Source organism: Myotis davidii, unplaced genomic scaffold, assembly GCF_000327345.1.
Source record: "Myotis davidii unplaced genomic scaffold, ASM32734v1 scaffold399, whole genome shotgun sequence".
Taxonomy (NCBI): Eukaryota; Metazoa; Chordata; class Mammalia; order Chiroptera; family Vespertilionidae; genus Myotis; species Myotis davidii.
Genome location: NW_006292094.1, coordinates 5,185,290 through 5,198,941, shown reverse-complemented (window position 1 = coordinate 5,198,941; position 13,652 = coordinate 5,185,290). Strand labels below are relative to the sequence as shown.

General features: G+C 61.7%; 1 protein-coding gene across 1 annotated transcript in view; it reads right to left on the bottom strand.

Moving 5' to 3' along the window:
* TNRC18 (trinucleotide repeat containing 18) overlaps window positions 1–13,652 on the bottom strand; it is a 70,330-nt gene that overhangs the window by 35,222 nt on the left and 21,456 nt on the right. The window contains exons 15-19 of the mRNA XM_015565149.1: window positions 12,060–12,231; window positions 10,237–10,597; window positions 7,554–7,826; window positions 3,036–3,322; window positions 2,377–2,610 (exon numbers count right to left, since the gene is read on the bottom strand). Coding sequence (XP_015420635.1) covers window positions 2,377–2,610; window positions 3,036–3,322; window positions 7,554–7,826; window positions 10,237–10,597; window positions 12,060–12,231 — 1,327 coding nt within the window. The remainder of the gene's footprint in view (window positions 1–2,376; window positions 2,611–3,035; window positions 3,323–7,553; window positions 7,827–10,236; window positions 10,598–12,059; window positions 12,232–13,652) is intronic.

Below are 13,652 nucleotides of genomic sequence, written 5' to 3'. Positions count from 1 at the left end.
AAGCCAAAGCCTGGCGGCAGCCTGCCCACAAGGGCTCCAGGCGGCCAGGCCCCAGGGCCCTGACAACTGCAGGCCCAGCAGAGGGACGGGGTGGGGCGGGGGAGGGGGCACACGTATGGGAAGGAGCCTCTTGCAAAGCGTAATGATCCCGGTAATTAATCGTTTGTTAACAGACCTCCCCCGGCACAGGGAGGCAGCCGGGGCTTTCACGGCTATTAGAGGGCGGCCCTAAAACACAGGGAAGAGGGAACGAGCCCCACCTGCCGGCAGCCCCCCACAGCCCCCCAGAAGCCCCCACAGCAGCCCCCTCAGCAGCCCAGACGTGCAGAAAACTGCAGTCACTGCGCAGGGGCAGGGGCAGGCGATGGCGGGACTGACACACCTGCAGGAGGGGAGACTGGAGCTGTCGGGGGGGAGGGGGGAAGGTCAGAGGACAAACACCTCTGAGATGGGGGTGGGGGGGCAACATGAACGGCCTGAGACAGGAACCGGTCCCTGCCAGAGCGCTGGCGGGACAGGGAGGGTGTGCCAGGGCTGGGAGTGGGGCCCACGTCCTGACTCCCACCCAGCACCATGGGCTCCTGTCTTCTCCCAAAACTAAGGCTTAAAGGAGGAAGAGGGAACAGAAGAGGTGAGACGCAGAGAGTCCGGCTGTCAGAGGGTGAGGAAGAGAGACCACGCAACAGTGACCAAGAGCACTAGGTGGCCGCTGACGACATCAGGCAAAAGCTGAGCCTTTAAACCAGTGGTTCTCAACCTTCCTGATGCCGTGACCCTTTAATACAGTTCCTCATGTTGTGGTGACCCCCAATTTCATTGTTACAAATTGAACATAATTAAAGCATAGTGATTCATCACAAAACAATATGTAATTATATATGTGTTTTCCAATGGTCCGAGGCGACCCCCAAAGGGGTCGCGACCCACAGGTTGAGAACTGCTGCCACAAAGAAGGACGTTTAAAAATGGGAGCACGGTTAATCCGCCAGGGAGACATAACCGTTATAAACAGACAGGAATATAACCCGGAAATGTATAAAAACGATCAGACATCCTTACCAAGCAGGCTTTGCCCCAGGCATGCCATGCTGATTCAACATATAAAAAATAAATAAAAAATAAATCAACATAATGTCCCATATAAATGAAGGACAAAGGCCACATGAACACCTCAACAGAAACAGAAAAAGAAGACATTCCATGTTCATGGATACAAAGACTTGATACTGTCAAGGCGTCAAGTTCTTCCCAACTTCATCTACGAGCCAATGCAATCCCACCCCAAACCCCAGGAGGTTAATTCGTGGATCCTGACAACCTAATTCTAACGTTGACATGGGACAAAAGATGCAGAGCCGCCAGGCTGATATCGAAGGAGAGGACAAAGCGAGAGGCCTGCTGCTACCCGACCTCAAGACTCACTGCAGAGCTCCAGTGACCAGGGCAGTGCAGTATTGGCAAAGGGACAGGTGAAGTGACGGGACAGACGAGAGCCTAGAAACAGGCCCCAACATACAGTCCAAGAGCGTGGACAAGGGAGCAGAGGCAACACCGTGGAGAAAAGACGGTCTTTTCAACAAATGGTGCTGGACATCCACATGCAACAAAAACAAAACACAACAAAACGCCCGGCCGGCATGGCTCCGTGGCTGAGTGTCGACCTATGAGCCAGGAGGCCACGGTTTGATTCCCGGTCAGGGCACAGGCCCAGGTTGGGGGCTCCATCCCCAGTGGGGGGCGTGCAGCAGGCAGCCAATCGATGATTCTCTCTCATCACTGATGAGCTTCCATCTCTCTCTGAAATGAATAAAAATGTATTTTGCAAAAACAAAACAAAAACAAACATAGACCTTACTCCCTTCACAAAATTAACTCAAAATGGATCCCAGGCCGTAAAATGCAAAACTATAAAACGTCTAGAAAATGACCCTGGAGAAAATCCAGGTGACCCTGGGTTTGGTGGGGAATTTTTAGACACAACACCAAAGGCACAACCCACGAAAGAAAGAACTGATAAGCTGGACCTCATTCAAGTTACGAAATTCTGCTTCGCAAAAAATATCACCAAGAGAATGAAAAGATAAAACGGTGGGAAACCTGCAAAAGATACCACTGGCCAAGGACCGTTACCCAAAATAATAAGGAACTCTTACAGCTCAACGTCGGGAAGCAAACAGCCCGACCAAGAAACGGGCCCGAAACCTTGCAGCACCTCAAGGAAGACGTCCTGACGGCAAGTGAGCGCCTGAGAAGACGCTCCGCGGGGTCACGGGGAAAATGCGAGTGAAGCAGGTACACCTCCCACCCGAGGACACCCCGCACCCCGAGTCCAAGGCACCGACTCCACACGGGAGGCGGGGAGCAGGGAGCTGTCACCGCCGGGGAGTCGGTGCGCAGCAGCCACTCGGGGACACGGCTTGACGGCTCCTCGCAAACGAGACGGTCTCTCACCGTCCGGCCCAGGTGTTTGCCCAGAGGAGCTGGAAGCTGGTCCCCCCACAAACCCGCACACGATGTTTGCAGCAGCTTTATTCGTAGCGGCCACAGCTTGGCCACGAGATGTCCCCCGGGGGGTGCAGGACAAACTGCGTCCGTCCGGGTGGTGGAACGCTACGGGCCCCAGGGAGAAAGGCGCTCTCAGGCCAGAGGGAGCGGGCGGACAGCCCGGTGACGGCGGCAGCGACTGCTCCTGTCCACCCTCTACTTCCCTGCGCCCAGCCAGCTCCCAGTCTCATGGGTCCGGACTGGGCTCCTTGATTCGCCAAGCTGGGTCGTGGGCCCGCCCAGCCCCTTCCCCGGGGTGCAGATGGCGGGGGGCCTCTGCCTCCCAGAACTGCCCCTCGTCCGGCAGCTGAGGGGGCGGGTCAGGCCCCGTTGGCTGAAGGTCACTCTGCACCGCTTTGGGGGCCCCTCCTTGGAAGCAGCACACCGGGGCCCACGTCACCAGCCCGTTTCTAGGCTCTCGTCCTGTCCCAGGAGGGGCTCCGCAGGCTCCCAGCTCTGCCCCCCGCTTCCTGGAGCCTCAGTCTCCCCACCCGCGGGTCGGCCGAGCCTCTCCGGCAGCCCTGCCCCAACTTACCCATCAGGCTCTGCCGCTCCTCCTTCTTCCGCGCCTTCTGCTTGGCCTCCAGCTGCACCACCGACAGGGACGGCCCCACCGTGGGGCTGGGCAGGGCGCTGGCTGCGAAGCGGGCCAACAGGCCCAGCCCGCTCTCCTCCAGGCCTGGCGACAGGGCTCGGTCCCGGGCGCCCAGCCTGTAGCCTCCAGCCTCGTCCTCCTCGTCCTCCAGCTTGTCCTCGCCCTCGTCCTCGGAGCTCTCATCTGGTGCAGAAAACAGGGGTCAGAGCCTCACGGGGCTGCGCCGCCCGCCCCCAGGCGCAGGAGCACCGGTCTCGTTCCTCACTCCTCACCAGGTGGGGGGCGGGTCCCCCCACGGCCCAGCGCCCCATCTATGTGAGCCCAAGCCGTGGGCATCCGATGGCCCAGAGTGTGCAGCGGCTTTGGGCGTCAGAGTGGGTTTCTGTCAGGGACGGCAACATGCACGTGTGCTGTGGGGAGGACACGGACAGGACTGCAGACGGCTCTCCACGGTCTCACACGCACACACACACCCGAGAAGGCTGCGGAAGGAGGCAGGACAGGACAGAGGACAGAGGAGGCCGAGGGAGGGAGGAGAGGGTCTGGGGGGGTGGATCTGGGGGCTCAGGCTGGGTTTCCGGGCACAGGCACCTGGCAGTTTGGGCAGCTGGAGGCCTGGGGGCTGGTGGCAGGAGGAGGTGGAGTTTGGTCCCTTCTTGGGGGGAGGGGACACCCACAGTTGAAGCCCTGAGCAGCTCTGGGGTCCGAAGCTGGCTCCCAGTGCCACCCCCTCTCTGGGCCATCTACCACCCAGAGCCCTACTTCCTCATCTGCGGCACAGGGTGACCCTCCAGCCACCCCGGTCAGGGAGGGTCTGAGCAGGACCGCACATCTGTAGGCGCAAGCACGGTGCAGGCACCAAATTAGACATGCAGAGCCACCCTGTCCTGTGGAACCTCCCGCCACTGAGGGGGGCAAGCGCCGGCCTGGCCTCTGGACCACGGCGGGTGGGGAAGGGGCAGGCCGGAAGGGTGCGGGCGGGTTGCTCTGCACCAGGAGACAGGGGCTCAGGGGCTCAAGTGCTCAGGCAGAGAGGACTCGAACTGGGGCTGGCTGGCTGTCCTGCCTCCCAGTGTAGTGGGAACACGCTAGAGAAGTGCCTGCCTGTGTCTCCAGCTGGTGCCTGGATGTGCCAGCGGTCGCCAACCTTTCCGACCTCACGGACCACCAGTGGTCTGCGGACCACCGGTTGGTGACCTCTCCCAGGACCAGGCCTTTGGGACAGAGGCGGGCGGGCCGAGGGGCAGGGGTGGGACATGCTCCCACACAGGAACCTCCACCAAGACTCGGTCTGGAGATACAAGCTTGCACTTCCCAGGCTAACCAGGGGCAGGTGGGGGGCAGATGCCGTGCCCAGGAGCCCCGAGGGACCTGCCCGAGGGTGCTCACCTGCTCAGAGCTCTGGGAGTCTGAGGGTCCCTGGGGGCCTCGGGCCAGGCGAGGCTAGGGTGGGAGATGGTGTCTGGGGCGGGGACAGTCTGGGCGGGGCCAACTCCATGTTCTCCTGCCAGCGCCTCAGGCCACCTGCTGGCTTGAGTGCAACCAGTGGCCAAATGTGGGTGCCCTGGTGTGCCGGTAAGGCGGAGGCTTTCCACCCACCCCCTGATCGGAGGGAGCCCCGTTTCTGCTGAGTGACCCCTGGGTGCGGGAAGGGGTGATGAGCTTAAGGGATCTGAAAGGGAGTGAGAGGAAGGAGGCAGAGAGCGGGATTGTGTTAGGGTGAGCGGGAGGCGGGCTCGCGAGCGATGGATGAAGCGGATGGAGGCAGCGGGCAGGCGGGCGGCAGGCAGGCAGTGCACACTTGCGGTCCATTCACAGTGCGGACGTCACGTTCTGTCTCCGCCCCAGCGGGCCACAGCGGCAAAGCAGGCTAAGTGTAGGCAGACTTTCGGCAGCACCTGGGTCCCCCACATCAGGTCCCCTGGGGTGGCGGTGGGGGCTGGCTGGCTGGGGACTCGGGGACGGACAGGGGCCAGCCTGCCCTTCTGCGGCTGCTCAGGTGTGGAGGCTCCAGAACCCGCTGCCCCCGGGGTCTCCACCGCAGGGTCCCGCGGGGAGGGCTGGCTCTGGTTTCTGGATGTCGGAGCGTCCGCATCAGATCCCAGAGAGCCAGCGCAGCCCCGTCCCGGCACCCTGAGCTGGAGGAGTGTTCGAAAGGCAAAAGCCAAAGGAAGGGGTGTGCCCGTCACAACTGGGGCCACAGGTCCCGTGGTCTCCCAGGGCCTCCCGCCTCCCCTCAGAGCCTGGCCGGCCGCCCTGGCTGCCTCCCGCTGGCTGTGGCGGGGGATCGGGCTGCAGGGCAGGGGGACCAGGGATGCCTCTCGGAGCTGTCCACACCTGAGGCCACAGCTTGCCAAGGGCGGGGAGCAAAAGCCCCCAGGGATATGCAGAGGAACTTTTATTTAAAAAAACAAAACCAACAAAAAATACCCCTCCTGGCTCTGTGTGTGGGGTTGGCTGCTGTGACTTGGTTTCCAAACCCTGATGGATAAATGCCAAAGCGACCCGCTGCTGCCATCGCCGAGGGGGCAGCCCCGAGGAGGGAGGAGCAGGGGGACACGAAGAAGAGGGTGTGCCTACCTACGGACCAACGAGCCAGGCTCGACCCCGGCTCAGTGACCCGCGGCGCCGTCTGCCCTACTCCCAGCCTTCGCTTTGCGTCCGAGTGCAGCGTGAGAGCAAATGCAAGAGACCAAAACAGACATTCAAAGCATCATGGGTAGGGGTCAGGGGTGAAGGTATGGTCAAGCTGCTGGGGGAGAAAGCAGACACACTAGAAAAGCCAAGCCAATTAGGGGTTTAGTACCAGGTGTCAGTAAGGCCGTTACGCAAATATCCCTGTGGAGACCTACCTACCGGCCCCTGCGCAGTGGGCCCTCCCCTCCCCCCACTCCCCCTCTCTGTCCTCGGCCGCATCCAGTCCTGGTCTGAGGTCCCGGGGCAACGGCCCCGTAGTGGACCCAGGGGACTGCCGGCTTCTCTACGGAGTCTGAGCTGAGGCAGGGGAGCCCCAAAGCTCGGAAGCTGGTGCCTGGCTTTAAGGGGCAGGGGAGTGTGTGGAAGGGAGGCGGCTTGGGGGTCCAAGTCCAGGGGAGAGGAGGAGGAGGAAGGTGGGGAGGGTGGTGGCAAACCAGCCAGGAGGGTCCACGTGACCAGGATGGAGGCGGCCTCGGGAAACCAGGCTGGCTGGCAAGTTGCGCAGGAGAATGCGCGCCCCAAGGCCACCTGGCTCCCTGCTGTGCCATCTGCCAGTCACCCAAAATGGATCTGGGCCATCCAGAGGGGAGGCGTGGGAGGAGAGGTGGACTAGGAGTGAGAGAGAGAGGCTGGAATCGGGCAGCGCTCGGATCTCAGGGCTGAGCCAGGTCCGGTCCCAGCGGCTCTGACATGCCTGGGCCTCCCTTGGGGGCATTGGGTCTCGGCTCTGCCCCCCAGGGGATGCCACCCGGGAGCCGGGGTCCCTGTGCGGATCCACCCGGAGCAAACCCTTACCCAGGCCAAGGCGCCCCGGAGCCTGCTGGCTGGGGCGTGACTCTGACCCTGTTTTGTAAGCGAGGCCCCGGCTGAGCTGGACTCGCGGGCCATGCCCTCTCCACAGCGCTACACTTTGCCCCTCGCTGGCAGGTGATCTTGGCCCTGCACTGCCTACCAGCTCCTCCTGGCGGAAACGTGTTAGGAAACGGGTTGTGAGCATTTTTAAAGCACTGATGCAGAGGCATTGAGCTTTAGGAAAATAACAGACAGACAAGCAGCTAAAAAAAAAAAAAGATGATGCTGGAGGTGAAAGCGTTGACTTTAAACCCAAACATGAAATGCATGCCAGCAGCCCCCGGGGATATCTGAACAAGAGGGAAAAGCAGCGACTGGTTACTCCGTCTCTACCCCTTACGGGTGGGGGAGGAGAGGGGGGGGACAAACGAGGGCAGCGGCACCTAACGGTCTAAGTGAGGACACAGCAAGAGAGACGAGGCACACGGGTTTAGTTAAAAAAGAACTCGATATGTTTAATAAAGCTCGGTGTTACCAAAATCCCGGTACAAACATCAAGTCACACGCCCACACGACAGTTCCATTTACAGAACGTCCCTGGGAGACCCCGGCCTGCGGTCCAGGGGACAGGGAGGCCAGAATGGGGGGCGGAAGGGGGGGGTGGAGGAAGGTGAAGACTAAAATCAGTCCGTATAACAGCTCAAAAAGAGCCAGCCGTGGTTATCACAATGATACAGGCACAAATGCACCCGGCAGAGGCTGTACGGCAGGCTACGCTGCCAAGACCCCAGACGGCCGCCCAGCAGCGCCATCGCTCGCACCCGCACCTGGCTCGCTCTCGCACGCTCACTCACTCTCTCTCTCTCTCTCTCTCACTCACACTCTCGCTATAAAACACGGAAGGGGTGTGTTTGGAGCTAGTAACCTTGGTCAAACGAGTCCTCCGAAGAATCGCTGAAGGAGGAGCGGGCCTCGACCTCCTGCAGCAGCAAACAGAACGGCTGCTTCCTGCCCGCCAGCTTGGGCTTCAGAGTCCGGGCGGCCGCCAGGCCCCTCTTGGGCAGCTTGGGGCCCCCGGGCGGCTTGCTGCTCTTGGCCACCATGCCACACAGGAGGGACGATGTCAGCTTGGAGCCGGAGGGGCCTTGGGCGGACCACTCATCCTTCAGGAACTCCTCCTCCTCCTCCGAGTCCGTATCTGCAGTCAAGCAGTTCGTCATAAGGTAAGTCAGGGGCGGGGGGGAGGGGCTGGTGTCTGTCTGGTTACGCAGTGAGCGCCCTGGTGCTGCAGCACAGAGAGGCCCAAGGCCTACTGGCGGTGGAGCAAGCGACGGGCACCTCTCGCCTGGGAGCCGCGGGCACCGCACACAACACGGTCACCTGGGCACACCGCCCTCCCAGGCCACGGAGGTCACCTCGGGCCCCGCTATCCCACAGGACGGCACCAGCCCAGGGAGCGGCGGTCCCAGGAAGGGAAGGGCTCATGTACAGCTCCCCTTCCCCTCAAGTGCCAGCTCCCAGGGGTGCAGGCCGGCGCGGGCACTCAGCCGTGCGCACCTCTTCCCCCTGCCGCTCAGCAGTGTCACAGTGGGGGCTTGAGACAGGCCAGACAGAGTCCCACCAAAGACACTGGCAAGTGAGGCTCCTAAATGCTTCCTGTTTTCCTACCAGAGAGCCGGTCACCCCCCCCTTGCTGCTGGCACCCCAGTCTCGGCCTCACTACTGGGCAAGGCCAAGATCGCCAGCTCAGGAGGACCCCAGGCTCTGGGGAGGGAGCCGTCAGGTGGGCACAGCTCTGGCCGCTCCGCCCCTCACACACACACAGTTCTGAGCCGTGTTACATGTGGGCTGTTGAGCAAGACCTCACGGAAGAAAGGGCTGCAGCCAGAACCTGCTCCCTTAACCCGGCCAGGTCTCGAGGACGAGCCCGGCCAGGCCCCTGGCCGCAGCTCTGCCTCCTGTGAGCTCCGTCCCAAACTGGGTAACAACGGCCAACCTGGCTTCCCACCGGGCACGCCACCCACCCTACGCCCCCGAAGTGACAGGGCAGGAGGGCAGGGCTCTCCCCTCCCGTCTCCTGCGGGGGCAGCACAGCTCCCAGCGCACCCCCGGCCTCCGTGACTCGCTCTCCTTCACCCAGGCCGCGGAAGGGCCCAGCTGCACGCCTGCACCACCTCACCCGCAACAGGCCTCTGGCCTCCCTGTCGCAATGCCAGCCCACCTCCCTCACCCGGACGGCGAAGACGCAACCGAGTCAGACTGGCAACTTGAACGTGGCTCGTGCACGTGCACACAGCAGCTCGGACTGGCCCCGGGTCTCAGGGACCCAGCTCAGCCCTGGCCTCTAACTACCACATCCAGTGGGAGTGGGGGAGGGGGGACTCTTCGGGCGACCAGCCAGGCCACGTCCAGCAGCCCTCGGCCGGGAAAGATTCAAGGAGCAGCAAGCCTCCTGACCCCTCTTCGTTCCAGACCCAGCGGGGTGGGCCGTGGGGTTAAAGGCCTCCCATCCTCCTTCGGGGCAATGAGTCTCTGAAAGCGGCCGGGGCCTGGGCAGCGCGGCCAGATCACACCTGCGGGCCGAGGGGGCACACGCGGGCTCAGCCTCAGCACCGGGGGCTGACGACCTGCCTGCCCCACGACCACCTGAGACCCAGCCCTGAACACCCACTAGACCCGGGTCACCGAGCGCCAAAAGCAGCAGCGCTCCACCTACAAGGCGCACGCCCGCTCCTTACCAGCCCGACTCCCTCCAGCTCGCCACAGCCCCGCAAGGTCCGACCCAACTGTCCTTTGCCCAAGAACACACACTTGCTTGTAACACGAAAGGTGCCCGTCCGTGCGCTGGACAGTGAAACGCCATCGCCTCGCGGCCCCAGGAAGAGCCCATCAGAAGCCCAGGCGCAGACCCAAGCCGTCACCAGCAAAACAGCCTCCACCGCCCACAGCCGGGCCCTGCCCAGTTTTTTTTAGTTTTATTCATTTCAAACGGCCTGGATCCTGCCCGTGCTCCGTAGTTTGCCCATGGCTGCATTAGAGGATGACTTTCCAATCCCGAGCTCCCAGGTGCTCCCGGGCTCAGCCGCCGTCGGCATCAAGCAGCGACCGTCCTGGGCCTGATCCTGGCCCGACTCCCCCACCCAGCGCGGCCGACCACGCGCCTCAGCATCTATCTTCAGGGGCAACACGGCGGCCGCCTGGAAGGCCGTCACAAGGACAACGTGAAATGCCGCCCGCACAGCCCTCCATCCGGCTCTCGGCCTGGTGAGCGCCCATTAGATGGTCACACCAACCCTCGTCAAGGAGGGTGGGAACCGCCTGCGGACTGGGGAGGGGGGATCCTCTCTATGGTTATGGGCGGCCGCTCTAAGCAGGGCAGCCGGAAACTCTGTGGCGGAAGGCCAGCGCCAGTGGCAGGCGGACTTCCGCCCCCACCACCAATCACTGGTGGCCGCCCAATAGGGCCGCAACCACTGCAGGCACTTCCGCTTCAGGGGGACCCACTTCCGGTCTGGCGCCAGTGCAGAGAAAGAAAAGCCCTCGGAGAACCCCAGACAGAGGAGAGGAGCCAAGCAGCGGCCCGGAGGCGGCCGGCACCCGCTACTTACTGTAGGAGCAGCTGCTCGCTTCCGAGGCGAACGGGGAGGGGGCCGACTTGGGCTGGCCGCGGGCCTTGAAGCCCACCTCCATCTTCCTGGCTTTGGCGGCCCGTTTGTGTTTACCTTCTCTGGCGGCTTTGAGAGACAGGCCGAGGCCTTTGGCCAGCGCCCTCCTGTCCTTGCCCAGCAGGCTGTCATACGGCGTCAAGTACCGGCCGCAGCCCGCGCCCGGCTTGGGCTTCCCCCCACAGCTGTCCGAGAACTTGAAGGGGGACTTCAGCTTGTCCTGCTTGGTGAGGGAGAGGGCCTTGTCCAGCTTGCTTGCCAGCTGCTCCTGGTCACTGGCCATCTTCTTCTTCTTGATCTTCAGCTGGAGAGGGGAGGGGGACGTCCTGGGTTAAGACACTGGACCCCAGTGGGTCTCCATGGACAAGCGTGGACGCACCCTCTCTGCCTCTGTGGTTTCTGACAAACTGCTTCACTCCTCTCAGCCTCGACTCTCCTACTCTGTGAAATGGGGATAGTGTGGACCGGCACCCACCAGGTTGCTCTGAAGAGGAACCGAGATGAGGCACACGGAGCACCGAGCCAACAGCCAGGGCCAAGGACCACGGGCTCTGGCGTTCCCGCCCTGGTGTTCCCGCTCTGGGGTTCGCACTCTGGCTCTCCCGAGCTGCCTGGCGCCTCGCAGGGAAGCACTCGGAGAACCAGCGCTGCCAATGAGCCGGAGGAGCCAGCTGGATTAAGGGAGGGGGGCGGTACCCAAGATCGAACACCCAGATCACAGCCCGGCTGATCTGCTTATCTCAGCCACCTAAAGCGGCTGGCGCAGAAGCCTACGCCGCCAGCCCATCCAACTCCAGAGGCCGCAGCTGCCAAGAAAATGCCCGGAGCGTGCCTGGGTGCCTGGAGCCGAGATTAGAGATTCCAAAGATTAAGCTCCTGCTTCCCCTCTCATCAGCTGTAGTCATTTGTGGTTGAAGTGAAATGGGCAGTTTCCATTCATGCCCCTCATTTGAATATTTTATCTCGATTTTCTTTCATCAGGTCACATCTCATAAGGAGAAAAAAGTTGGGATAAGCATCGTTTAAACAACTAAAGGGCCCTTCGCAATGTGAGCGTCTAAGGCAGGTGCTGGCGTGCTCACTGGCTCTCTTCCCGCCCCCACACCCCGCACCCCGGCGGAGCGCTTCCCTCTGAGGGCTTCCCAGGAGGGTGACCGGGTACTGAGGACCGAGGCCTGGGTCTAAGGGGTGATTTCAGTGCTCTGCAGAAAGAAGGAAAATCAGGAGTTGGCTCTCAACCCATTACCTCGGAGAGCTCACCGAGGACATTACAACGGCATCAAGCCCTTGTTTCTTGGAACGACAGAACGGTGAGGCCGCACATTAAGCTATTACACTGTTAAACAGCATCATCGCGTTATCTGATTAAAAACTCGCACCTTCAGTCTCAGCTCTGCTTGAGGCTGCGTTACTTTGGTCAGTCTCTGGGCCATAATTTTCTCTGGACAAGAAGGCAGCTTCGAGACACTAAGGCAGTGGTTCTCAACCTTGGCTGCACATGAGGATCACCTGGGAATCTTGTTAAAATCCTGATTTCTGGGCCTCATCCTCTGGAAATTCTGTTTTTTTGTGACTCATGTTGTGGCCCCACCCCATAACAAAGACACAGAATTTCCGGAGGATGAGGCCCAGAAATCAGGATTTTAAAAAGGTTCCCAGGTGATTCTCATGTGCAGCCGAGGTTGAGAACCACTGCTCTAAGGCAACCATTCCTACAGCTTCTCTGCAGCAGGAGGGCTGCCCGAGGTGGGCGACGGGCTACTCACCTGAGTCATGAAGTCCGACGGGGCTTCGTGCTCGTCCCAAGGCTGGCTCCTCCCCATCGCTTTCCCCGTTCCCACGAGGGCGTCGTGTTCCTCCTCAGGCCCCTTGTGTCTCTTCCTCATGCCGGCTCCCAGCTCGTAGGCATCCGATGTCAGCAGGGGCTTGCTGCTCAGCCTGCAACCAGAGGCACCGCCGGTCAGCACCCTGTCGGGCAGCACCCAGGGCTGGGGTCCGCCCTCGTGGCCCCAAGGGTGGGCTCCGGGTGGTGAAGCACAGACGGTGACCACACAGTGACCAGTCTGGGGAGACGGATCCTGTGAAACCATGGGGCTGGGACTCTGGGATATTTGTGAATGGGAAAGAATAAAAACTCCCAGGCAGGACCCTCTGCTGGCCTTTCTCTCCCATGTCCCTTCACACACGCTCACACACACAGCTCTGCATGGTCAGACGCCGCTTTAACCAAAATGTGCCAAGAGCAAGGACCAGAAATGCCAAGGAAATCCGCCAGCCAGGGAGGGCGACCGAAGTCAAGAGCTGACATGAAGGCAGCCCCGGGCGGGTCTCCGCACCCTTGGGAGCGTGCGCACAGCCGGCCGGGTCCTGTCGAGGACTTCTCGTGGCTGCTCTAAGCTCACCCCCTCACAAGTAATAACAGTAAGAGCAGCTAATTGTTTCCTGGTGCTACTCGGTCTCCAGTAGCACCTATGTGCTATGTTGTTGTTGCTGCTAATCCTCACCCGAGGGTATTTTTCCATTGATCTTTTAGAGAGAGTGGAAGAGAGAGGGAAAGACAGAACATCGATGTGAGAGAAACACATCCACTGGTTGCCTCCTACATGAGCCCTGACCAGGGCCCGGGCCGGGGAGGAGCCTGCAACCAAGATACGTGCCCTTGACCAGAATCCAACTCAGGACCCTTCGGTCCGCAGTCTGACGCCCTACCCACTAAGCCACACTGCCCAGGGCAATGTACTATGTTTTACAGAGTCTGAGGCCTGAAAGAGCCAACACCTGGCCAAGGCAGGCGACGGTTGGAGCTGGGGCTCAGAAGGAGGAAGCGCGACCCCCCAGGCACGGTCCTACCCCGCGGGATGCCTGTTGCCGCCCGCCCGCTCGTGGCAGACACCCCCACCCCCACCCCTGACTCCGGGGCCTTATGAAGGCATCCCGCGGCCCTGTGCTCCCTCAGGCCAAGCCCCGGCCACCTAGCGTCGCCTGCACTGAAGTCGCGGGCTGAGGCGCACGCCACCTCTTCCCCAAATGGGCCTCCTTCAGCTCCTGCTGCTCCGGCACCGGGAGACCACAGCATCCTTCCTACCCGCCGGCCGCAGGAAAAGCTCTGGGTCCGGCCCGCCTTCAAGACGCCCCGAGGGGCCACACGAACTCCCCTGCGGCTCGCGGAGCTGGTGCCCAGAGTGCACGGAGGAGGTGGCGCGGGTCACCCAGGAGGGCGGGATGACACCGCCCGCATGAAGAGAACCGGAGAACCGAGTGACCGCACAGGCCGGGGCGCACACCCAGGACCGGTCTCAGGGGCCTCCACGGGGAGGGGCAGGACAAGCGCGGGAGTTGGTCGCGAGCCACGGAGGAAG